Raw genomic sequence first — 27,393 nt, 5'->3', positions numbered from 1 at the left:
GGCAGCCATTTGAGTCTCAAGAGGGAAATTTCTCACTCAACTGCGGTTCTACTGGAAAGAGGCTGAAGTATTAATTATATCATAATAGCTATATATTTAGATTTGTGCATACATTGTTAAGATCAGATGGGTGGGCAAGTTGATGGAAAAGTGTCCTTGGTGGACTCTGCTCCTGTCTTTACAAATTCCGCATTCATAAAATGTAACTAATAAAGTCACTTTTTCATAGCCTTGTTTTGAGGATTAAATGAGTGGATACTTGGCATGGTTCCTTACATAGTAAATGTTCAATAATTGTCAGCCATTGCTAACATTATTATTATATTGCTAACAATATCATTATTCTTATTTATGTGATGAGCTCCTCTCCTCCTGAGGAGCCTTAGATTATTAATTTCTAAAAGAAAAAGTTTGGGTCCCACATCTCCTAGGCCCCTGACTACACCAAGATTCTGTGATTCATGAAGCCAGAGTATTATAGTTCACATATGCTCACCACATGATTAGGGAACAAAATTAATTTGGGGAGCATTTGAGCCTCACCAAAATGGGGCAGTCCTGAGACTGCAGTGCACTGATGTACAATCACTGGTGAGTCAAACCTTCTGCAGTAAGGGAGTGGATTTGTTGGAAATACAAAAGATTAGGAAAATTGCATTTTACAGTAAAATGGTGACATGGTAAAAAATTTTAAAAAGAGCATTGCCTTGGAAATCAGGATACTGATGTTTTCTTCTGGTCTGTTCCTGACAAATAACACAGGCTAGTGACAAAGCTGGGATTCAGTTGCCTCTATTTGTGGGATGGATTAGATGTTGTCAAAGACTCCTGCCCTTTCTATAATTTTATGTTTCATTCAGTTCTAAAATTTCCCACAATGCTTTTAAAAAGTGTGTTACAAATATTAAAATCTCCATAATATTTGAAAGTTTCCATTTAACGTATTTTTTCACTTTGCCCCTTGTCTTTTCAATATTACCCAAATAGGTTGCAAAGTCAGCACTGAATTTTAGAATCCTTTTCTGAAAGCAAATTTACTTATTCTGAGAACTGTATTAAAATTGATGTATGGTTTTTCAGAAAGACAAATGATTATATGTTTTGTTTTAAAGGATAAACTTTAGTTGGCCATTTTTTTTAGACCAAAAACTTCAGGAGATTCAGATTCAATGAAGCTTATGTTTTTTTTTTCTAATTGAACAGAATGAAAAAAAAGTGAAAAGAAGTTGAGCCAAATTACATGCACCAACCTGTAAACATAAAACAATTACATAAATATGGAAGAAATATGATATTAGGATGAACTGTGGTTTAACAACCTTTTTAGGTGGTGTCTACTTAGATACATTATATATGTTATCAAATTAATATTAAATCTTTTCAAAAGTTAGTTCCATATTTTAGAATTTCATACTATTCAAATTAAGAAACATTTGAGAATATACACTTTGATTAGTAGAGATGTTACAGAAGAAAAGGAGAGATTTTCTTTTAAAGGATCTGTGTTTGAGATTATTTCTGGTTACCATCGTTTTTTCTGCAAGATGCTGCCAGTCATTTGAATTCAATTTTTATTTTAATTTCTTAAATATACGTATGAATTAAAAAAATTGGATAGTTTAACCAGAAGTTCATATCATTTTATAATGTGACACATACTGTTTTTTCCCCAAAAGGAAATGTTCAAGGCAAGTAAGAAAAAAAGTTGCTTTTATAGAAGAGAGAAAAAAATCTTAAATTCATAACTTTATGCAAGGTTGCCTGTCACCATAAGCAATGCTAGAGTTCTGTGTTTCACAGCTGCAAAAATAATTACATGAACATTATCTAAGCAACAATCTTTAATGGATTACATTTTGTTAGCTTTTCATTATATGCTGTAAAAACCCAAATAACATAGTAAATGGAAAAGAAAAAAGAAAACCCTTGATTTATCTGACTTAGACCTTTGATATTTTTGAAAGACATTTTATTCTTCATTGGTTTATTTGAGATATCTCAATTTGTAAATAAGATATAGTGTTACCAAGTTGGTTTTAAGCTCACCGAACAGAACAGTGGTGCAAATTATTTATTTTAATTTGAAAAGTATTTCACTTCTGCATGTTTCGAGGGTGTTAAAAATTTTCAGAGGTGTTATCTTAGATTAATAATGTGATCTAGCAAAAGCACATACTGTTTGTTAAGGTCAATTCATTTGCTTTTTCTATAAACCTTACATTTTATTTGTGGTGTATTCTTAATACCTAATAGTAGTGTAAATTCATAAATAGTGGAAGTCTTCGTACTCTGTTCTTTTATAATGTGCTAACAGTAGCTGCAGTTTTCAGTTCAGCAAGGCTTATCTTTGTGTCTGTGTATTTTATTAGTAAATAGTGTGTCTATGGAGTTAGACTTACAACAGTGTGGTGTGATCATATCTCCTTTGCTTTTTCCTTTTACTGTTCTTTCCAAAAATGAGGACAGACATCTCCTGTTTGAAGCGGTATTTTCCAAGTGTTAATACTGTCATATTGTGCCCAAGTTGTTGTAATATGTAGATTAAAAAGTGGTTTTGTTGAGTGGATATTAAGGCTTACTCAGATGTATGCACACACTTAGCTGGCATAGAGGAAGGAAAAGTGGAGAATTGTAAGAGAAAAGTATAGTATTTTGTAAGTCTCTAAGCTTATTTGGGGTTTTGAAACCAAAATTTAAGAGTGACTTTTGAAATCGTAAGTTTTTTTTTCATTGTAGTACTTCATCCATGACAGTATTTTTAAATGCCATTGAAATGGAAAGACATTCATTCCAGTACAAAATTGTAGTATCAAATATTTAATTCAATAGATTTTTAAAGATAAATATTTATCACTTCGAATCTGTGCACTTAACATACCAATGAGCATATTAAGTATCAAATTAGATTACTAAAATTGTTCACCTTTTATTACACACTGGGGGAAAATGGGGTGGGAGAAAGGTAACTAACATTTTTAGATTTTTGTATTGAAGTGTGTATTTCCATTCCTGCTTTGTAAATATGGAAACAGAGGTATTAAGTAATGTGTTCGAGATTACCTACCTCGTAAACAACAGAGCTGTGATTTAAGGCTGATTGATGCCAAATAATTCATGATTTCTTGGTGTTAACAAAATACTGAAGACAATTATACTGTATTAACTATTTTCGAAATACATGTTTGATTTATTTTCTACATTTTATTGCAATAATCGCAAAGTGAATAATACTGGTTCACAGTATGTTAGTATTATATTAGTATCCCGTTAGGATTATAGTAATGAATTGTTTCCTCCTCTAAAAAATTATGTTTAATGATATAAATGGAGTTAATAATATCTCTTATTCTGAGCAGGTTTGAGATTTAAATGAAGTAATGTGTACTCCTCACCAAATCCACAAAAAATAAAAAGTACAGAACATACAAAGTGACATGGTTGGTAGCAATGCTGTCATCATCACTGGTGCCTTTTAACACTGCCCCTCACTCAGTGATAATGGAAAAACAGACAGTGGTTTGAATTTAGTCACTTTGCAAGTATGTCTAAAGTTTTTGTAATGGACATATTTAAATTATAGTGACTATATACTGTTATACACTAGTTTGAAATATCTTTAAAATACCTCAGTCAAATGCATGCTTGGAAGTATATATATATATATATTTTGTGTGTGTGTGTGTGTGTGTGTGTGTGTGTGTGTGTGTGTGTGGTACGCGGGCCTCTCACTGCTGTAACCTCTCCCGTTGCGGAGCACAGGCTCCGGACGCGCAGGCCCAGCGGCCGTGGCTCACGGGCCCAGCCGCTCCGCGGCATGTGGGATCTTTCTGGACCGGGGCACGAACACGCGTCCCCTGCATCGGCAGGCGGACTCTCAACCACTGCGCCACCAGGGAAGCCCTATTTTTACTTTTAATATTTTTGCTTGTATGCATGTGTAATCCATTTAATAACAGAAAGCATCATCCCAACGTGTCATGTAAGTAAAAGGAGGGTTTGGTTATATTCATTAGCACATGGATGAAAAACTGTAGGCAGTAGACAGAGAAGTGCAAGTTAGAGATAAGCCAAATGCTAACTGTGAGGGCACTAGGCAGCAAAAATCACTTGCCCACTGACCTGTGAAGAATATCAAATTATCCCTGTCGTGTGCTTAAGGCCAGATATCATTATTAAATTGCATATGTCTGTAAGTAGATACAGATTTTCCAAGATGTACTGAGATAGCTGTTAGTAGTCGTTTACTATAATAAATGTCTCCTTCGCTGAAGTTCAGAGATAAGGACTGTATATTTCACCGTTGAGTGTAATGATTTAATCTTGTGCCTGCAGTACTACGGGATGACTTCAGACAAAACCCTTCCGATGTCATGGTGGCTGTGGGAGAGCCTGCAGTGATGGAATGCCAGCCTCCACGAGGCCATCCGGAGCCCACCATTTCGTGGAGAAAAGATGGCTCTCCACTGGATGATAAAGATGAAAGAATAACTGTAAGTATTTAAGCCAGCGGTGGGGGACATTTAAAATCCAACTGTGTATATCTTCACGAAAGAAAAAGAGAAAAAAGTAGGTGCTTTCAAATACAGGATTGCATTAACTCCCATTTTCAATTCTTCTTTTAAAATAAATATATTTCAGTTCTCCTTGTGTTGACATAAAAATAAGTGAGGAAAATGCATGTTGTTTAGTTTGCTATTCAGTAAAAGAAGACTTTAATTTCTATGTCAATGTCTTAGAGTTAACACTTTTGTGTATGACATAATTATTTGCATCACTCAGGGCATATCACATTTCTAGATGGTATAGTAAAAAAATTATAAATAGAATTCAGAAATACAGTATATTTCCAGAAGGAAATCCCTTAAGAATTTTTATCTCTTTCTCCTTTTTAAATTGATTTTCTGTTCTGTAGAGTTTGATATCATTTCTGAAAAATCAAATCTCATTCTGAATGATGGTTAATGATGGATTGATCTCATTCCAGAATAAAATAGTGTGACTAGATTACTGGATTTCAAATTTCTGCTGTGATGTGAGTAGGGAAGTATGCTGTCTGTAGTAAGTAATGATGCGTTTTCTTCTGACAGCAGCGATTCTGTGAGGCTTCTTTGCTTTTTCTATCTTGTAAGGTGTTAACTAAAGTACCTAAGTAAACCAGCTCTCATTGATTCTATGATTGTACAACATTCCCCTTTTCTGTTTTCTTTGTTCTGCACATACTGTCTATCTATTGTGAATTTATGAGCCAAGATTTAATGTTTCCCAGGAGAATGTGTGTGTAAGGCAAAGGTCACTGCTAAAGTTGTAGAAGAACAAAATTATAACACAGACCACATAATCCTAATAAATGCTTGCACTGTTTCTGAATAACCAGCTAGCAGGTTAGCATGAAAATTAAATAGTGAGGAAAAAAAAAAAAAAAGAGAGAAGGTTGTGGTGGACAGGGATTTAGAGACCTTGAAAGAAAATCAAGCATTTTTCCTGCATTGATCCGAATTAGAATGAGTCTGTCAAATGATTAATTCTAGGAATTGGAGTGAGAAGGACCTAGCTGTACTTTTAGGAGATGCTGACGAGCCACATAGCAAAGTGAACTATATTTGGAAATATTGACTCGGGGAAATAGAGTTAAGGGAGCAGGGGAGTAGAGATTCTGGGACCAAATGCTTCTCCTGTTAGTGGTAACAGATTCCTTTTAGACTTATGCACAATTAAGATAATATTTTCCCCTTTAAAAACTATTTTAAGTCGTTTGATGACCATTATCTGTAATTTACATTTTCCTACCCTAAAATTCAAACTCATTGAAACCATTATTATCCATCTCCTCCCTCATGTCTTTCCCGATTACCTATTTGTGTTTAATACAAATTAATGATAAAATTCTCAGCATTGGAGATGCAGCATTAAACAAAAATCAGTGAATGCCCTTCTGGAGTTTATATTCTGTGGTTAATTATACAGATAAAACCAAAATAGATAGTATAACATATAGTATATTAGACTATAATAAGTCCTATAAAAAGTAATGAAGTGATAGATTAATAAAGATTGGGGTAGAATTCCAATTTTAAATAGAAATGACCAGAAATGCTCCACATAAAGATGTGAAAAAATTAAGGGAAGGAACTAGATAGGTATCTGGATAAAGAGTGTTCACACAAAATAGTAAGTTCAAAGACCCTAAGGCAGGGTGTACCTCTACCATTCAAAAAATAAAAACAGGCAGAATGGTCAGTGTGGATGGAGCAGAGTAGCAGAGTGAGCAAGGGGAGATTTGCTGGAGATAGCATCGGGGGTGACAGCTAGCCAGACGGTATTCAGCCACAAGAAAGAACAAAACAATGACATCTGGAGCAACATGGATGGACCTAGGGACTGTCATACTCAGTGAAGTGAGTCAGACAGAGAAGGACAAATATCATATGATACCGCTTACATGTGGAATCTAAAAGAATGGTACAAGTGAACTTATTTACAAAACAGAAATAGAATCACAGATGTAGAAAACAATCTTATGGTTACCGGGGGGAAAGGTGGGGAGGGAGAAATTGGGAGATTGGGATTGACATATGCACACTACTATGTATGAAATAGATAACTTATAAGGACCTACTGTATAGCACAGGGAACACTACTCAATACTCTGTAATGACCTATATGGGAAAAGAGTCTAAAAAAGAGTGGATATGTGTAAATGTATAACTGATTCACTGTGCTGTACAGAAGAAACTAACACAACATTGTAAATCAACTGTACTCCAATAAAATTTTTTTTTAAAAACCCAAAACTAGCCAGACTGTCTAGGACCTAGTAAACATTGTAAATAGTTTGGCTTTTCGTCGAAGCAAGGTGTAAAGCATCAGAGTTTTCTCAGCAGAGTCCTCCATGCTCTGCAGTACACAGTGAAGGGCGATAATAGCTGACGTGGAGAGCACAGTGGGAGTTTTTGCAGTAATCCAGGCAAAGGAGAAACGGTGGTTTGGACCACTCTCTTAGGAGGTAGTTTGAAGAGGAGAGGTTATATTCTGGATCTGCTGTGAAGCAATTGCAGACAGAATTTGCTAAGAGATTGGATGTGGCTTGTGAGAAAAAGAGAAGGATTACCTTAATCCATTGGTCTGAGCAACTGAAAAGGTCGAGATGCCATTAATTGTAAAAAGGGAAGATTTGGGATGGGAAGTATCAGGAACTCAGTTTTAGACACTGTAATTTTGAAATTCTTATTAGATATCCAAGTATAAGTGTCAAATAGGCAGTTGGAAACATGAGTCAGAAATTGAGAGTTGAGGTTGAGGCTGGAGAAAAATTTGAGTTGTGGTAGACATAACAAGTACTCATTACCATACAGTCCTCCCTTCCTTCTGGGCAGATGAAACACTTCCCAGCTTCCTTGCCACAGGGCAATTTCACTGGTTCAGCTTCATGAGCCATGAGTGAAAATTAAAGACGTTAAATACTAGTGGGTGAGCTTCCAGCGCTCTCTCTCTTTATCAGGTGGCAACCAAGGAGGACACATGTTCCAGGACACCCAAAGAGCCTGGGTTCCTGAGTTAGGTGTAGTAGAACTTTCCACCCCATACCTCTGTCTTCCCATGGTGGACATGTAGAATGAATGAGAAATTTTTGTTGTATTAAATCATAGAGAATTTCCTAGCACAGACTAATGTAGCCTATCTTAATGAATATGGGAGTCATCAGCATGGACATATTATTTAAAAACAGGAGACTGAAATCACCAAGGGAGTGATTATACATAGAAAGGAAGAGAGATCCAGTCTTTAGCTCTGTGGGGGGGGCGGGAGGCAAAAGAGCAGTGGAGACTGAAAGGGAGCAGTCAGAAAGAAAGGAGGCTAACTAGAAGGGCAGCCACCTGGAGATAGTGCTTTAAGGACGTGGCAATGACTGAATCAGTTGCAGCCAGTAGATCAAGTCATGTAAGGATTGAGAATTGACCACTGGAATTGACAACTTGGTCAGTCATTAATGACCTTGACAAGAGCAGTTTCAGGGAGTGGGGTTAAAACTCACTGAACTGGTACAAGAGAAATTGGAAAGATTGAAATCAGACACGTTAGAATTGTATAGACAATGAAACGATGCCAAGATGTTAATGTATAAATAATTTTAAAATCATTTAAATGCTGTCAAAATGATGATCCATGATAGTGTTCCGTATGCCAGGAAGTTGTAATGTCTGAAACTTTTACTGTTTCTAAGACCATCTGTGTGTTTTGTGTAAATTATGACTGTTAAACTGATAAAACACTGGAGGTAAAACACATCTATACATGCAGGGAAATGAATAGATTAAAAATCAGCAGTTTGGATACAAAATTACTGCTCTTATTTAAATCATAATTGTTTTTGTTGGATTTCTTCCTTTAGGCAAAACTAAAATTGAGTAATTAAAACAAAAACTTAAAACAGAAACAGAATGCCTGATGTTATTTCTAATTTTTTTTTCAAAAATTCAAAGTAAATTCTTAAGAGAAGTTGGTTATTAGATATTTTATGTGATTCTTCTTTCCTGAGCTTTGTTTTTGAATGACTGTTTTCATTTCTATTGTTAAAGTACTTTGCCAAATGTGTTGAGTACAGACAAACAAGAGATTAAAGCACATAATATCTTTATGAAAGACAAGTGAAGATTGCATGGTTATTGCTACAGTTTTGGCTATAGGAATTTCTAGAGTTCTTTGATGTGGTGGCTTTCTTTGTTGAAAATGTAAAGTACAACTCTCCCAGCTGTGAGAACAAAGCCACACCCTACAAAAAAGGAAAATATGTAATTGAATTGTAGCTGCACCTGTATTTTTTTGATGTTCTTAAGTCACTTCTTTTTACACTGACCTGTATTCTAAGCCAAATTTTAGATCTATGATGATTATAATGCAGGAAAATATAAAAAGCATTTTCTTATTTTCCTGCCTGAGAGGAGAATCTTTTAGAACTTTTTTGGCGTGTATTTCTTAGAATAATTTGAAGGAGGCCTTAGATGATGTTTGTCTCTAGTGTTCGTTCTTTTTTTTCTAAACCTTAGTGTATTTAGCATGAGAATATAAGTAGTTTAACTGGCAGGCTGGATTAAATAGGTTTACTTCATATGTCTGAGACATAGTCATAACCATTATTATTAATAAATGAATTTTTCTCATAGAGATGAATCAGAGGACCAAAGACTTCTTTTTGATGTAGAATAACATTTCGATGTACTTTATAAAAAATGATATATAGAGTTTATTTCATTACATTTTGGAAATATTGTACTTAAAGTCAAGATTATTTTGTATGAGTGAAAAACTGAGAATGTTAAGGTTGGAGAAAACATCTAATACCAAATATTGAGAAAAAAATTTGTGTTCAGTTAAAAAACTAAAATTGCCCTTGAATTAAAGAAAAAGATAAATACAGTTGAAAGTACATATCGCAAATAATTTCCTAGATTACAGAAGATCTGAAGTATGTATAAAGATTGTCAATTACAGAATTATGTTGAATAAAAGCTGACAACTAGACCCAAAAATGCCCAAGAAAAATTTTAGCATGATTTTGGGTTTTTGAATGGAGTCAATTATCATTGATAAAGAGAGAAGAGAAATTTACTAATGTCAAAACATTGTGAAATGGTATTAAGCTTATTAAAAAATTTGCCATTTATTTTATATTTGTAGACCTGGGTAGTTTTAATATTGTTACCTTGGCGAAAAGTTAAGTGTGTTAAAAATCAGGCTAGTTTTGGGGTGGTCACACAATTGCAGAATGTCTGAGGCATCAGTTTCCCATATCTTTTTTTTTTTTTTTTTTTTTTTTTTTTTGCGGTACGCGGGCTCTCACTGCCGCGGCCCCTCCTGCTGCGGAGCACAGGCTCCGGACGCGCAGGTCCAGCGGCCATGGCTCACGGGCCCAGCTGCTCCGCGGCACGCAGGATCCTCCCGGACCAGGGCACGAACCCACGTGCCCTGCATCAGCAGGCGGACTCTCAACCACCGCTCCACCAGGGAGGCCCCGCCCATATCTTTTGTATTGGCTCTGTACAAAAAGAAAATGCTCCTGGTGGTAGCTACAGGAATTGCAGGCATAAAGACAGAAGGAAATAGCCCATCTCTCACGGAAGATTTAAATAAAACTTACTTAATTCATTTATAAGCATAAAAACAAATGTATTCATAAGTTAAATGTATTAAGGTATCCAATAGTACCTAGGTGGTACTAATGAGACAAGATCAACTATATGGTTTACTTCAACATATGATAAATTGGTATAACAAATTGATACCATTATTTTAACAAAACAAAATGACAGTTATATGTATTTGTATATGAGATCTGATGATTTATGACTGGGAATTAAATCTTTGGACTTGGATTGATAAATTAATATTTATCGGAATAATAGTAAATCCTCAGTACATGGGACATAGTAAATATGCAGTAAATATTTATGTTACAGCTCTTCTGGAATGTTACAGCTCTTGTGCTTAAGTCTATCATGAAAACAAACTGAAAAAACACCACTCTATTTTTTTCAGTCTGAAGTTTTTCAAACAAATGTGTGGAGTTTTAGAAATGGTTGTTGTAGGGACACCAACAATTTACTACTCTACCATAGTAATAACAATAGCTATTGTGTATTGAGAACCTGTCATGTACCAGAAACTTAATATTATCTCATTTAATCTCCTTTAAAACTCAATGAATAAGCTATTTTCTTTCCATTATGGCACACTTATACCTGTCAATTCAGTCTTATGGATAAGAGGAGGAGGAAGAGGATATTGATATTAAACCCTTAATGTAGCACTTACTATGTGCCAGGTCCTATTCTAAGCACTTTATATATATTGACCCATTTTATCCTGACCCTGTCACACAGATACTAAAATTTCACTAGTGCAGTGGTTAACTCCAGTTGACTGCGGGGACACCTGCCTTTTGTTTTACTGACAACATTTTCTATAGGTCCTATAGATTTTGCTACATATATTAAAGACTCTGATTTGCTATCAATGCAAATTTCAACTCAGAATGGCCGTAACTCTTAGTTTCCGTTGTGAAATATTGCCTTTGAGTTTGTAAGGGTCTGGAGAGATTAGTTCACACAGTGGAGGTTATAGTGGTTTTGAAACTAAGCTTGGTACATTTGAGAATTAGTCCATATTATGTCCAGTAATAAAAACTGTAACATAACAAAGATCTATAAAATTTGAAGTTTGATAGTTTCACAAACTATGGCACAGAAATGGTCAAGTTCGACCAAAGGTTATAGTTCAGATAAACTAAAATTATTTATTCTGGACACTAGAGGTCTTACCTCAAAAGATTTTAGGAGATTATCTAAAGAGGATGATAAATGACTGTTTGCCATTTGGCATTTAGGGAAAGAAGGACTTATATTAAAAGGGAATGAGTCAGAGAATGACTTAACTGACTGTACTTTATAGTTAATTGTCCAAACTGTGGATTAGCTAGGTTCTAATACCATCAGCTGTACACACGTCAAAAGTTATTGCTGAAAAATTAAGCAATTATGAGACATTACATAAATAAATGGATAATTAAGTCAAAGAAAATATTGATGTAGTAGCTTCACAATTTCCTATAAATACAATAAAATATTGTAAAAACTAATATAGTAACAGTACAATGTAAATGGTAAGATCTGCCTGGACTCAATTCTGAAATTCCAGAGTAAGTTTCTTCAAAGTAACCTTTCACCGTCATTTATCCTGAATTATTTCATTTTAGTATTTAAAAGAAGAGCTTAAAAGACATTCTTTTCATGTTCGAAACTCAGCTTTTTAAAAAAATTTTATTTATTTTTATTTTTGGCTGTGTTGGGTCTTCGTTGCTGTGTGCGGGCTTTCTGTAGTTGCGGTGAGCGGGGGCTACTCTTCATTGCGGTGCGTGGGCTTCTCATTGTGGTGGCTTCTCTTGTTGTGGAGCACGGGCTCTAGGTGCACGGGCTTCAGTAGTTGTGGCGTGCGGGCTCTAGAGTGTAGGCTCAGTAGTTGTGGCGCACGGGCTTAGTTGCTACACGGTATGTGGGATTTTCCTGGACCAGGGCTTGAACCCGTGTCCCCTGCATTGGCAGGTGGATCCTTAACCACTGCACCAAAGGGAAGCCCTAAATTCTTAGCTTCTAAGCTAAAATTTAGAGATGAGCAATGCATGCTTTTCCCATCTTTTTTGTATGTGGCTTTGTGACATAAACATTTTTGAATGACTTGTATTATTCTTTGAGATAAGCTGTGTCTTGAATTTTTAATTTTTTTCCTACCTGTCTTCAAAGCAGCATGCTACAAAATGTTTTATATGTCTCATAGATTTTCTTGTTACTTAATAGAAAAAATAATTTAGGGCTTCCCTGGTGGTGCAGTGGTTGAGAGTCCGCCTGCCGATGCAGGGGACACGGGTTTGTGCCCCGGTCCGGGAAGATCCCACATGCCGCGGAGCGGCTGGGCCCGTGAGCCATGGCCGCTGAGCCTGCGCGTCCGGAGCCTGTGCTCTGCAACGGGAGAGGCCACAGCAGTGAGAGGCCCGCGTACCGCAAAAAAAAAAAGAAAGCAACAACAACAACAACAACAAAAAAAAAAAAAAAAAAAGAAAAAATAATTTACATTATAAAGAAATACTTTCATTTTAAGCTATTTATTTCTATCAAATCCATAGTCCAGAAACCATTTTATTGTCAATTTCATCTACTTATCAAATAACCATATTGAGACTTTATTCATTCTTCTTTGAAAATGTGGAAAAAATTTCTAGCATCTATGTGTTTTAACATGATGAGCAAAGGTTAATTTAGTAGCCTTTTCTTAAGGTGTTTACTTAGATGGGATGACCAGCCATCCTGGTTTGCAGGGAACTGTCCTGGTGTTAGCACTGAAAATCCCTAGTCCCAGAAAAATAACCCTCGGTTCTGGGAAAACTGAGACAGTTGGTCACCCTAAGCCTAGATGGTTTAAATGAATTGATTTATATATGAATGAGATATCTCATTCATACAAGGTAAATAAAATGTAGTTTAAATAGAAGAGTTGTATCTATGTCATTTCTTTCGTAAGCAAGTTAAAGACTTTTGAAAATCATTAGTGAAGTTAGGAGAAAAATTCAGTTATACATAAAAAATGATTTAACACCTCCCATTCCTCATGCTAAGGGGTACAACTGTTAGAATGCAATATGTCATCAGTTCTTTTTCAAGTCCTTTTCTGCTTCCTGTGTGTCTTTGTAGGCTTCTTTGATTTCCCTTGTTGGTGTGATATTTTGGTAAAAAGCAGCTGACTCACATCCCATCCAAATCCCCAGTGTCCTCCAGATCCTTCATAAATTTGGCATTCAGCCCTCTCCTTGCCAATTACTTCCTTCCCCCCCCAATTCCCACATGTCTCCTTCCTAAGCCATCTGCTTCTCCTCCCTTCCTTCGATTAGTGCTTTCCTCTGGTCTTCCAACTTCTTTCATTGTTCAATGTCCGTTGCTTCCTTTTCCCCTCTGCTCCCCTACAGGAAATCAACATGCTTAATGCAGCTGATGTCATAGAGCCCCTTTTCCCTGAGAAGTTAAATTTGTGTTCCTGAAAAATAAATATGTAGTTCTGTTGTGTGAAGGTCAAAGGAAACTGGTGTATTGAACCAGAAATTTTTTCTGCCCATCTTACATAAAGAGTCATGCACATTATATATCATCTGTTTTAAAGAATAAAAATTTTATTCATGATGTTTTAAAGAATAAAAACTCTTTTTTAAAGAATAAAAATTTTATTCATGATTTAAATATAAGTTAATATGAATCTATAATATGAATCATGAGACTGAAGAAATGAGTTAAAAAGTAAATTTATATCCTATCATACTTCATTTTCAAATTTAGTCATTGAAATACAGTATTAGTAAAATTAAACAGTTTCATGTATTGTAAGACAATGTTTTAAAACCTATATGCATGATTTTATGGACGTTTGATCTCTATAAATTTCATCATATCCATCTGTGAAATTAATTGTCTAATAATACCTATATTGGTTTACAGTGTCCTTGTGGGAATCCAGTGAGGAAATACATGTTATATGTCGTTTTAAATGGTGACACACTCTGTACGTATTAGTAATCAGTATTCTGGTGATTATTGTTGTACCTGCCTGAACTCTGGATAAATTTAGCAATCAATAACTTGACGGAAAAGGAAAATCAGGAACTGTTTATGCCACAGCAATTTCAACTTTTCTGAATTAACAAGAAGACCATATATGTATATGAAAACAGACCCAGCATTTGTCTCATCTAAATTTCTATTTATACTGATTTACAACTGTGAGAAAACCAGTTATTACAGAATCACCATGAGTATTTAGTGCAGGTGAATATTATGAGTAAGTAAAGTTTTCAGACTAATATTGATATTAAGAAACTAATTTAAAATCCTATGTTCACCCCTACTGGGAAATGCAATAATCAACTGGGGGTTCCACAAGAGAATTAAGCCCTAATGCCCTAAGGCATCCACTCTGTGTAATAGATTGACTTTTCTCCCGTGCATCTAGAACAGTCCTAGTTGTGTACAATTCTCAGGGGAATTGAGAAATGCTGTGATTCAGATGAGGTTCACTGGTTGAGAAAGGCTGGTTTATCTTCCTAAGGAACATCCTGAACCTTTTCAGAAACTTGTAATTCTATTTAAATAATTAAACATACACTCATCCTGTTTGGATGCTGAAACTAGAAAAGAGAAAGCCAAGCATCTCAGGCCTACCTGTGAAGCCCAAGTACTCTTTTGAAAGGATTTTAGTAAACTAAGGCCTTCTCAGTTCTCGCACACAAATTAGTTTAGATGACAATATAGTTATAAATATAATTCCAGTGAGTATTTATTTGATTATTGCTCTCTAGATTTTAATTATTTGTGTGTTAGACGTGCATTTAAAAGCTTGGATACTAAGAGTTTGCAGTACCGAATTATGAAAGTCTTTGCGTATCCAATTCCCTCTGCCTGGAATGTTTTGACACCCACACCGTCTTTGTCTAGCTCACTCATTTTCAAGTTCCAACTTAAAGGCAAGTTCTTCAGAGGAGCCTTCTGCAAAACCCTACTCTGCACTTCCACACTAGATTTGACTTCCTATTATCTGTTCCTTTTCCTTTTGCTAAATATTTCTCTTTTAATCTATTGCAAATCATTACTTATATATTACTCATTGAATATACATGACACATAAAGGCCAGCCGTATTGCCTCTGTCTTGTGGTTGGAGCTCAATACATATTTCTTGAGCAAATATTAAATGAATGAAATATAAATCATAATAATGTCTTCTAGTATACTCAGAACTGAAAAGTTGCTAATATGAACATACTTGATTCTATTTCCATATGCACTTATATATTTACTTTCTTATTCCCTTATAAATTGGAAAGGATGTATCATCCATACCATTTAGTTTTTTCTAAAGCACGTTTTTTTCACTGCCTTATCAGCAAGAGAAGGAAGAGATATTATACAGGTTAATTATGTGAGTAAATATATTTCTGTAAGTGTGACTTACAGATACTTACAGAATCTTAGAGATGGAGCTGAGGAGAGATGGTAAATAAGCAAGTCCCTTCATTTTTTTTTTGTTTGTTTGTTTGTTTTTTGTTTTTTTGCGGTACGCGGGCCTCTCACTGCTGTGGCCTCTCCCGTTGCAGAGCACAGCCTCCGGACGCGCAGGCCCAGCGGCCATGGCTCACAGGCCCAGCCGCTCTGCGGCACGTGGGATCTTCCCAGACCGGGGCACAAACCCGTGTCCCCTGCATCGGCAGGCGGACTCTCAACCACTGCACCACCAGGGAAGCCCAAGTCCCTTCATTTTTAAGAAAGAAAGGGAAGCCAGGGGAGTAGATTTGCCATGAGTCACTTAATGGATCTGTATCGTGAGTCAGGAATAAGAGCCAGACCTCTCAATGCCTGTTCTGATTTTCCCATGATGAACTAGACATGATCACCCCGTCTCAAACAACACTTAAATTTAAGATGTTTCCTAACAAAAAATCCACAGGTAAAGTGTTTTACTGGACTCATTTCATACAATTTTGCTACTTGTTTTGGTCCTAAATTCAGTATTTCTTATCTTAGTACCAGTTATAGAAAGTATTATTTTGGGCTTCCCTGGTGGCACAGTGGTTAAGAATCCTCCTGCCAGTGCAGGGGACATGGGTTTGAGCCCTGGTCCGGGAAAATCCCACATGCCACGGAGCAACTAATCCTGTGCTCCACAACTACTGAGCCTGCACTCCAGAGCCCGTGTGCTGCAACTACTGAGCGCACATGCCTAGAGCCCGTGCTCTGCAATAAGAGAAGCCACTGCAATGAGAAGCCCAGGCACCGCAATGAAGAGTAGCCCCTGCTTGCCACAAGTAGAGAAAAGCCTGCGCTCAGCAACGAAGACCCAATGCAGCCAAGAATAAGTAAATGAATAAATAAAGAAAAATAAATAAAGAAAAAAAGAAAGTATTATTTTCTATATTTTCCCTTATTATTTTCAATTATTTATCCACTGGGTACAAACATGGCCTTGTGTCACGCTGATTAATAATTCTGTATGCATTTTTGCTTTATCAATTATGTTTTTAAGAACATATCTAAATTCATCTTAAGTGATTGATTATCTGAGATTGCCTCAGGATTTCATCCAATAAATAAAAATAAATTACAGCAATTTAAATACTAAGTTAAGGTTAACTTATGGCCATCTTGGGAAAGTCTGAAGCTCCTTTTTTGAAACTGCATTAATAACTAGACCCTGGTCACATCCTTTAATTGTTGAACATACTAAGCTAATAATATCTTCCCTATTTATTAGGCTCATAATGAGAATCAAACCAGAGCAGTGAGAGTGTTTTGAAGACTCACAATAACTGCCTTACTGTAAGGTGTTATTTTAAGTAGTGCTGTCATGATTTTCAGTTAATGTTCATTCTGCATTGATATTAATAACTTGGAGAGGTAAGAGACCAGAGATTTTTAAGTTCAGAATGAAAAAGAGCCCTTTTGTATTATTTAGTGGACAAAACAAAGCAAGCAAACAAAAAACGCTGATAACAATGGTATATCCTGTTTCAATCAGTTTTTTTTAAGTGTACAAATATATGAGTCTCCTTCTGGATGCCATATACTTTTAGGGGCCTCTGTAATTTATAGTCTGCGTGCCCATTTTTGTCTGGGTCCCTTGAGACACCTAGTTGTAATTCCTAATAAAATCCTCGTAAGTCCATATAAAATGACTCAAGTACCGCAGAGAGGGTGCAGGTACGGTTGGATGCAGAGATAAAGTAGCAGAGGCTAAAGAGTGCCAGATAAAATATTGTCTAGTTTAACAAATAATCTTTGGTGACTTCAGGAAACAATATACTATAATTCAACTTTGAATTTTCCTCTGAGAAGTGTAATGAACTTCCATATGAGTAAAAGTCCTAACATATGTGAAAAATCAGAATACTCTTGAACAGTTTGGTATTGTACAATGTAGATTTTTTTTATCCAGCTTTGTATTAACGTTGACTGTCAGTACTCTTTTAAATCTCTCAAGATGATTCTGGCCTTCTGAATTTTTTTTCCAAATATGTTTCCTCCAAAACAGTTCTGAATATTTTCCCCAAATCTAGTCCCACCCAAATGTTAGTTTCAGGAGTGCCTGGCAGATCTGCCTAAGCCACCTTCGGTATGGAATTCTGCCAACTCCTGAAATTCACTGGGCCAAAACCTGCTGTGGATGTACACTGCTGTTCAGCGTCCATGATCCTTCAGTCAGAGGAGATCTTCCAGAAAGCAGAAAGTGTCTCAGAAATTAGAGTAAACAGCTAAGAAAGAGTTATAGCTCATAATTCAAAGTAATTATCAATACAGTATACTACCAGAAGTATTATAACTCTACAGAATGAACACACGTGGTCAGAGACAGAGCTCATAATAGGAATTGCTGATTAACTTAGATAGCTGACTTACAAATGTTGTTGTCCCATTTGTTTTTTCCTTATAATGCAGGCTCACTCAAGCAGCTGGGTTTCTTCACTTTCCAAGCACTTTGATATATTTGATCAGGCCATTACATTTTTCCAAATAGCCAAGGACTAGTGGAATTTTACTACTGTCTGGGAGCACTTTGTTTAATTATAGGTTAAAGTAGTTTGCCAAATTAAAGGTACAATCTTCTGTGGTTTCAAGGATGGTGTTCCAACCAGTTTATTTTATTTTCAATGTTCTATTAATCACGGATGAAATGTTTCTCTAAAGATACAGTTTTAAAATTTATTTAAAACCTTGCTTATAAATCTTGCCTATAATTTGGAGAAAAGTTATATCATATCAGAGTACTTTTTCATAAATTCTGTTTTTAAAAAGTTGACTTTTCTAAATGCTTGTGATTTTGGTGTTTGCTCATGATGGGCCAGACATAATTTTATTTTTCTGTTTACCACAGGAAGAATGAATTGTAATCTTTAAAAGCAAAGTAGTAGATTCAAAAGTGCATTTGATTGTACAGCATTCTTTCCTTAAAACATAGTTCAAAATGCAGAAATCAAAGAAATTATTTTAAGCCTTTAAATTTAAAATTATTTTTAATCTGAGCAAAGGGGTTGGGATTTCCTTTTCATAGTTTACAATTGGCTAAAATTGGTTTTATCTATTTCTTCATCTTGTTCATATTGTCACTTTTAAAGAAGCTCTCTCCAAAAATAATCCCAAATCTTATGCTGAGGCTGATGTCTTCTCTAATCTAATGCTGATTCTGCATTTCTTTTGTCTAAAGGTGAGTTGTTTTAAAAGTACTAATACTCTGTTGGTAATATCTGACCACTTCAATTTTTATCTCCTTAAGCCCAAAGAATTTGATAATATGATAAATCATACACTTGTAAAATAATCCGGTGTGCATTAACAAAATTACTAACAGATGGCACAGGTTTTCTCTTCTTAAATCTTACAAATCTAGGTGATCACGAAGCTTTAAAGGCTGATCACACTAGGAAAAGCCTCATGTCTAAGTCACCTTTAAGAGCATCATCTTGTATGGGAAAATTTCAAAAGCAGGTGAACTCAATCTGTATAATACTGGTTGAAAATAATGGAACTCTGTCTCCTTGAGTAGATAAAGTGTAATTTACTAAGGAATCCATTATTTCTTTGCCTTTTAACATTCATGGTGTCACTCTTCTCTCTCCTAGATACATCACATCACCATATTGCTACATACATCATGCTTATAAAAGATCATGTCAGATTTTCTCATCTTTATTAGGAAACCTTACAAATATTGTTCAAATTTTAAATATACCATAATAATAAGTACATATTTATATGGGGAAAGAAGAGCTATTCCTCTGTATAGGAACTAACGTTAAGATATCTACCTAACTAGATTTCGCCTGCAAAGAGCACATACATATGTGAAATGTAAACATGCACATCTTTTCCACTGGCAGCTACATGGATTCATGGCAATTAGATTGGCTATCCCAATCACTCAGGTTTAAACATGGAGTGTAATAGATGGAAGGCCATCAATCTAATGGACTCAGGGAGGTCCACCAATAGCACCTATTTCTTCGCCAAGCCGTTGGTTCTCGCAATCTATACAAGACATTGCCAATTTGCAGTTTGTGGCATGAGAAGCACAGAAAACATGAGCTCTTGTTTTCTGTCCAAAAGAAAGTGCACTATGTAAACTTTACTTTGGATTTATGTAGAATGAACTCCAATCACTTACTAAATGATCTGGAGCAAGTTTCTGATATTCTCTGAGCATTAGTTTTCTCATCCCCAAATAGAAAAATATACCTCACCTGTGAGACTGTTGTAAAAATGAAAGATGATGCATGCAGCAATGTCATATACACAGCACATGTTGCCGCCTCATGGTTCTCATTAATCACAACAGTAATGGTATTCCAGATTGTTGTTTAAATACAGTAGTACATTTACGAAATTTACCACAGGTTCACTGATGTATTTTTCATGTGTTTGTGGAAAAAACTGCCAAAAGCATTTTACACTTAGGACATAATTTTTTTCAGGTTTTTCCACTTGTTAAGTCATTTAAAACTCCTACTGAAACATTAGAAAATTTAAATGTATTTATTACTTTTGTATGAAGTCATCAGAATTTGAATTTGTCTTCCACAAGACAGTAGAAAAGAGTGTACTTCTAACATAAATTCTAAAATATCAAGCCTTTTTATGAAAAGATGATGACTGAAATCAAAGAATTCCATGTATCCTACATCTCAGATCTTGAAAAATCTGATAGTGTACTTTCTATGTGGGTGTTGAGCAAGATTCTAGAGATACAACAAACTCCTTGCCATTGCAGAACTTATATTTTATATAGAGAGAAACAAGAAGAATAAAATCAAGTTTTTTATTTGTTTGTTTTTGTTTCGTATTGACTTTATCTTGCGCCTTCATTTTCCCACTGACTGATATCACTAACACCAAAACCTTTCCCTCTACTCAATCCTGAAACCTCCTATTTAGGTTTATATGGAAGCAACCTAGGATTCACAAAATTCTGAATTTCAAATCAAAGTTCAAATATTACAACTCATAGCCTTAGGGTTAGGAGCAATCCAAAACACTGAGATCCTTAACAGCATTAATACTTTTTGCACTACATTTTCTGTTCAGTATGTTTTTGTCTTGACTGAGGAACCGAACCATTTATGGCTGAGAAGGATTGTCACAAACAAGTATCATTCCAAATGGTGTCTGAAATACTCTTCAGGTAGACATTTTCTCTTTTGTTTTCACAGATAACTATAGAACTATAAGGGCCAGGATGCATTTATTTTGATTTATTTGTCCACAAGTTAACCATTAGTTCTCAGGAAATAGAAGTACATGTGGATAATTCTGAAGGTTAATGTAACCCACCAAAAAGAGTTCATTGAAGCCCTAGCTCAAACCTTTCTTCCCAAGATTTTATTCTCTTCCTTACATGTGTAAATTAGCCTACTTGTTTTCTCTTAGTTAGTTTGTAGATATATTTTCATTTGTTTTACCGTGTGCAGTGGTGGAGGAGAGGGGGTTATCGTCTTTTATCTTATCATCTGTCCCTTATGAAATGAAGCACACATTTGCCAAATAAGAGAGCTAGGTTCCAGAAGAGTCTTGTGATCAATAAAAGAGAGTGAAGCAACTGGCCATATGGATATTGAATCTCTGACCGACCCTGTCTGATGAGCCTTGACTCTGATTAATCAATTAAGCCTGTCACTTGCAAGTCTCTTCTTGTTCTCCTTTGACTCTTTTAGATTAAAATACCGCAGAATGGGAATGAGTGTTTATTTTAATTTGTAGCTACTTTAGGGATCTTCATACTTGTATAGAATCTTAATAAACAGTATTAAATGCTTTTATTGCTTTTTCATTTTTGCAAGTTACAAATATGTTTCCATAAAGCAATTCTCCTTAGTTAATTTCTGTACTTCATTTACATAAAGTCATCCTGCATTTCTAAATCCAAGAATCCCTTATACACTCAACCTTGGTTTGACTTTGTCTGCCATGGTTATATATCTTCTTCATAATATAAGTGAATTTAAATTTCAAGAGTAACAAAATAGTGTCTCTGGAAAAGGCATTATCTGAGCAATGCGTTTGGTGGTGAGGGAAATTCTCACACTGGACCAAAATTGGAGAAAAGAACTGAGCGTAAGAACCCATGGTGAAGAAAAAAGATTTACTATTTGAAAAGTATTTTCAGCTGGTCCGCTTGTAACTCAAAAGAGCCAAGTGTTTGAAAATGAGCTTTTCTCCCCTCAAATATGATGAGCATTTGTCAACTTTATTTCTAGAGTATAGTCATAATTCCTTCATAGATTTTTATTTCAGGCTGTCCCAACAGTGACTGTATGTAAATTCAGAATTATAGCCAGATGGTTGGAAGAGGTGATAAAAAGCAATCCTGGTTTCGTAGGAAAGTGAAAATTGCCCATAAGACTTTGTTTTTACCTTTAAAACAGCAGGACATTGTTTCATGAGACCTGTGAAGGAACCAATACATTAACTTTAATGGCTAGGAACTAAATTAATTTCTCATATGTATGCAGAATACTACCATGAAATACGTAGAATTTTCAGAGGTAAAGATCAATCGACTTACTTACTTTGGGGGGATAGCTAGCAAAGGCTATTTTCTTCCCAAACCACTCTTTATATTGCCTCCATTTTATAGGATTCACTTTTGGGTTCTGCTTTTAATGACTTGGGAACCAGATACCTGGGGAATTAGCTAAAAGCCCTCACTGTTTCATCTGCTCTCCATTTCACCAGCATTCGGCAGTTGTCTGCCCCTGGTTTAGAATACGATAAATTGGAGATGGCTTTCCCGGTTGACTGGTTCAAGAAAATGGGTGCTCAAGAGAAAATGCCAAACCCAAGTCTTCATATTGACTTTGAGCCATGCTTAAGCAAGCAAAATCGGTGTCTTTTAAGGAGACTGGGTTTCTTTTTTCTATTATTCCTTGTTAAAATTAGGCTTCACAGCAAGATCCTCCGGTGATATAAACTAGATAGATAGAAAGGTAACAATTTATACCTTCACAAAGAAAATCATCCTCTCCCTTTAACTAACTATGCCTCTCTGCAGGGTGGCTCCTACTTGCCTGCAATTAGCAAAACAGCTCTTCCTGATATAGTCTATATCGAATTATCCTGGGTGTGCTTCTGTGGCAGCAAAGAGCCAACTACCAATTTATAAATTGCTATGAGGAAGAAATGAGAAGTTTAGTCGGAGAAATGAAAATCACAGAGAAATGCAGCTGCCATAGTCTTAGGCAGCGATTCTCCCAGGCCCGTGTTCTCAGCTGACAGCTCACCAAGCTGTGTAGAGAGCCACGTGTCCCCACTGGGATAATTGCTTTTTCTGCATGAGTCTCTTGTTGCTTCTCTCTGATGATCAAGTGTGTTTAAACTCCTGGCAGAAATCATGTTGGTTTTTAAATGATATTGTAAAGTGTACCAGCAAACAAATGAAATTGGATCATGTTCTCTTGTATGCATGTAGCCCAAGCAGATATGGGATGCCAATGGAGAGATCCTAATTGCCTGTTTTTCCTCTCAATTCCACTCCGAATAGAACAGTTGAAAGACCTACAATAAGTTGTGTTTTTTTTTTTTTCCTTGTAATGCTGTTCCTTTTAATGTCACCAAGTAAAATGTGGAATGGTCATGTGTTTTCAATTTGTCATTTTCATAATTTCTTTACGATGTATATGTACTTATCCAGGCATCCTTTTGTTGTACAAGATTTTTTCATGAAAATCTCATGAACATTGTTCATACCATAAGTAGGCTATAAAGAGGACAAGTAAATGGATTAGTATCATTCAGGTGAAAAATTTTTACAGTGTGAATGAAATCTAACTACATTTTTTAATAATCTATAGTAAAAAAGTATTGTAAATATTAGCATATAATCTATTTTTTCTTAGTTTAACCCATCCAAGAGACACAGTCACTCTCATTTTGCATCCCGAGTCTATATTGAACTGGTCCTGAGTACATGCCAGCTTTGCCTAACAGCTTTTGGATGATGAGTTTGAAACCAGATCACATCTCATCAAGAAACTTGAGTGGGAAATTTAAGACAATGCATTTCTTTTTCCTTCTCCCCCTTTTCCTCTTCCTCCTTCTCCTTTTTTCTCTCCTTTTTTTTGAGGTCTCTGTGAACCAGAATAAAATTGGAATAGAAAGAGTTGAATTTTTTTTGGAAAATATATTGAGAGGCAGTAGCCTTTATGAAAAGTAGAAAGGAAATAAACTTTGTTAGCCAGGAGGGAGAACTGTGATTTGGCTAACCATGGTTTATTGTTTATTTATCGATCTAAAATAAAACTTATGTTTGAGACTTTAATATGAAATCATGTTGTTATGGATACATGATATCAGTTTTAAAAACATTTTGTGTGACAAGATTAGTACAAATAAATAGAATAAATAAAGGTTAAGTTCTTGACATTTCTTCTTATACTTAAGAATTAAGTGTTGATGGTGACAAGAGTAGTAGATATAAATTGTTTTATATCAATGTTTTTTTTTGTTTTTGTTTTTGTTTTTGCCGTACGCGGGCCTCTCACTGTTGTGGCCTCTCCCATTGTGGAGCACAGACTCCGGACGCGCAGGCTCAGCGGCCATGGCTCACGGGCCCAGCCGCTCCGCGGCATGTGGGAGCTTCCCGGACCGGGGCACGGACCCGTGTCCCCTGCATTAGCAGGCGGACTCTCAACAACTGTGCCACCAGGGAAGCCCTATATCAATGGTTTTTAAAAAACTTTTTTTTTTAATTTATTTTTTGACTGCATTGGGTCTTCGTTGCTGTGCACGGGCTTTCTCTAGTTGTGGCGAGCAGGGGCTACTCTTCGTTGCGGTGCGCATGCTTCCCATTGTGGTGGCTTCTCTTGTTGCAGAGCACAGGCTCCAGGCGCACGGGCCTCAGTAGTTGCGGCACATGGGCTCAGTAGTTGTGGCTCACGGGCTCTAGAGCACAGGCTCAGTAGTTGTGGCGCACAGGCTTATTTGCTCCAGGGCATGTGGGATCTTTCCGGACCAGGGATCACGTGCCCCCGGCATTGGCAGGTGAATTCTTAACCACTGTGCCACCAGGGAAGTCCTATATCAATGGTTTTTGATAGTGGAAATTTTTCAAAAACTTACATTTTTATCTGCTTACTAACTCCATTAAAATTTAGGTTCCAAAGAGTGAAACAGCAAAATTATGAAGATGTATATTCAAAAATATAAAGTACCTACACATGATATTCAACCATGATTAGAAAAACATGAAATTATTTCATTCTAGACATGGCTTTTTTACTAACGGCTCTTAAGGAACTGCTTACCTGGGAGTGTGAGTAAGAAATCTTGCCAAATAAGAAATACTGTATTCTTTGATATTGTATAAGTTCTGAATTATATGAATTATCTTTTACTTGGTTATAATTTTTTTAACTGCTATGAGACATGTATTTTAGCCAACCCTTTGCCTATCATTTGTACAATATAATTACACTACCACCAGTGTTTTTCCTTAATTTAGCATGCAACAAAGCATAATTGATTTTGAAAGGTACTATGGTATATGTTAGAAAGTATGAATGCTTCAGTTGGAATTGTTTACATTAAAGGTTGATACCACTCTTGCAACCAGATTGGAAAGTAATGGGTATTTTTCCATTTCCTCCCATTCTCTGCTCCCTGATCAAACAATATATCTTTTTTTTTTTTTTGAGGGGGGTGGTTATTTTTGTTGTTGATTTAATGCTAAATGTTAAAGAAATAAAAGCTGTTACCGTGACTCTTCTTTACATGTCTCTGTTGAAAGGAGTTCTTAGGAACCACCCAAAACTGCCTTGCAGTTTAGTTCACCAAAGAGAATGTCTGGGGCCTGTGACTGGCCATCTGGGGTACCTGCATCTCATGGTCATTAAGAAGTCTTAAACCCATGCAAAGTACTTCCCTTCTAGTTCACAACAGTTTGATATCTGTTCTACAGGTCAAAGATCCAGGCAGAATTGGCAGCATTGCTAAGAAGAGATATTCTGCCCAAAGAGACGTAGTGAATTGTTTAAGGATGATACACTAGACTATAATTCAAAACCTCTCATCTCATTTACTTTGCAAAACAGTATGAAAACAGTGGTAAAGAATCAAGTGTTTCAGAAAAAATAATTTCTAAACCTGGGCGCTTTAAAATTTTTATTCCTCCTATTAACCCTGCTTATTAAGTCTTTACTACTGTAAATGAATATTTCTGAGTCTTTAATCTTTTAGAAAATTGTAAAAATTAAGTACTGCACAATTTCTCATTGGTATCATGACACCTATTTGCATCTTACGTATATGTTTAAACATATATCTCTCAGCATTCTAGATCAGTGTTCTTTTAATCCATTGTTAGGATCTATTTTAAAAATAGTATTTATAGTAAGAAACAGATTTTGAATGCAAAATCTACTAAAGGAAATGAGATAAATTATATGACAGTTTGGTGGTTAGCCATTTGAAATCATCTTTGAAGCCTTTAATATAATTAGTGGTTTCGTTTTTGGTCTGCTGAATTCAAGTCACATTAGGTTAATGTAATTAAAAGCAGAAAAGATTTTGTGTAGCCAAACTAGTTAATTAGCCCCAGTTGGTTTAGTATATTAACCTAGAGGTGTATGGATAACATTGTTGGGGTGATGCCTGAAAAACAATTCCTGTGTAACAGATACTGCAAATAACCTGACTTGCTTTAGGGTAGAAAATGACGACATACCAAGGGGTTCATTTTAAGTTCATCTTTATTTCTGATTTTAAGCACTGATTGCAGAGTGAGCTGTATATGCCATAGAATAACCAGACAAAAAGCTTACTTAATTTACTTTTTAAAAGAAAGCATGTTTCTATATGTGCAAAGATAATGTTCCTTCTTGTATTCTGGAAGTAAGAATTCTGATTGTGGTTTTTCATGCTTACCAGAAATATGAAATAATTCTCTTCACTTTTGTTTGAAAAGCTACATCTTATACCTGATTTTTCTATATCATCTTGTTACTCAGTAAACAATGCAATACAGGAGATGAAAGCATTCTAGAAGAGATTTTCAACTACTTCAGAGAAGTCTTTAAGTACTAGGAGAGAAGGCTTTTACCCCTAAGGTATATAATCATTTATAGCTTCTTAAAGGGAAAATGCTAGTATATAAGAATCCTATATATCAAGTACATTGAGGTATTCCATACCTTAATGTCACTAAAACTTTTTTTTTAATCTGAAACTGTTCTGAAGAAAAATATAAAGTATAAAGATATTTGAAACTTTAACATTTTTCCCACCTTTTCCTTTCTCCTCCTGTCTCCTTCCCCAGAAGTAGCAATACCACTAGGACCTTTTTTGTTTTGTTTTCACCTAGTATGTAGTTAGCCGAGGTCCCCCTTTAAGTGCTGTCTAGAGCTTATGGAAATGTGGGCTTCTAATGTGGTTACTACTGCAGGCTGATAAGGTAGATGGTAATGAGGAAGTGGGACTTCTGCTTCGAGTTTTGACATAGGCTAGATGCCATATTGTCGGAAAGCTTAACTCTTTCTGCTTCTCCACTACCCGGTTAGGTTAATTGAAGTAGAGCTGCTGCAGTGCAGTGTTTAACATTGTGTCTGTTCATTATACAAACTCATTTTTGATAGGTTTACAATTTGGCTGTCAGATCCAGCTGCAGGAAGAGAGCTGCCAGGAAATATTTCTTAACTTGTTTTAAATAGTGCTATTTTCACATTTATGGTGTTTTGTGTGTGTGTTAGACATATTCTTCCTTTCTCTGTAGAGAGAGGAAATGTCAATTTTTGGTTTACAAAGGAGCACTAAGATTTAGAATGTGTATA

General features: G+C 35.7%; 1 protein-coding gene across 8 annotated transcripts in view; it reads left to right on the top strand.

The window, feature by feature from the left end:
• The window catches only part of ROBO1 (roundabout guidance receptor 1), a 396,160-nt gene that overhangs the window by 252,362 nt on the left and 116,405 nt on the right, over positions 1-27,393 (top strand). For all 8 annotated transcript variants that reach the window (XM_027102621.1, XM_027102591.1, XM_027102582.1 and 5 more), the window contains one exon: positions 4,333-4,490. In XM_027102621.1, the coding sequence (XP_026958422.1) occupies positions 4,333-4,490 (158 nt within the window). The remainder of the gene's footprint in view (positions 1-4,332; positions 4,491-27,393) is intronic.

This window comes from Aethalodelphis obliquidens, unplaced genomic scaffold (genome assembly GCF_003676395.1).
Source record: "Aethalodelphis obliquidens isolate GAN/ISIS:26980383/991018 unplaced genomic scaffold, ASM367639v1 scaffold1, whole genome shotgun sequence".
Classification (NCBI taxonomy): Eukaryota; Metazoa; Chordata; class Mammalia; order Artiodactyla; family Delphinidae; genus Aethalodelphis; species Aethalodelphis obliquidens.
Note: the sequence above shows the minus strand (reverse complement) of the source record. Positions and strands in the feature narration are given on the sequence as shown.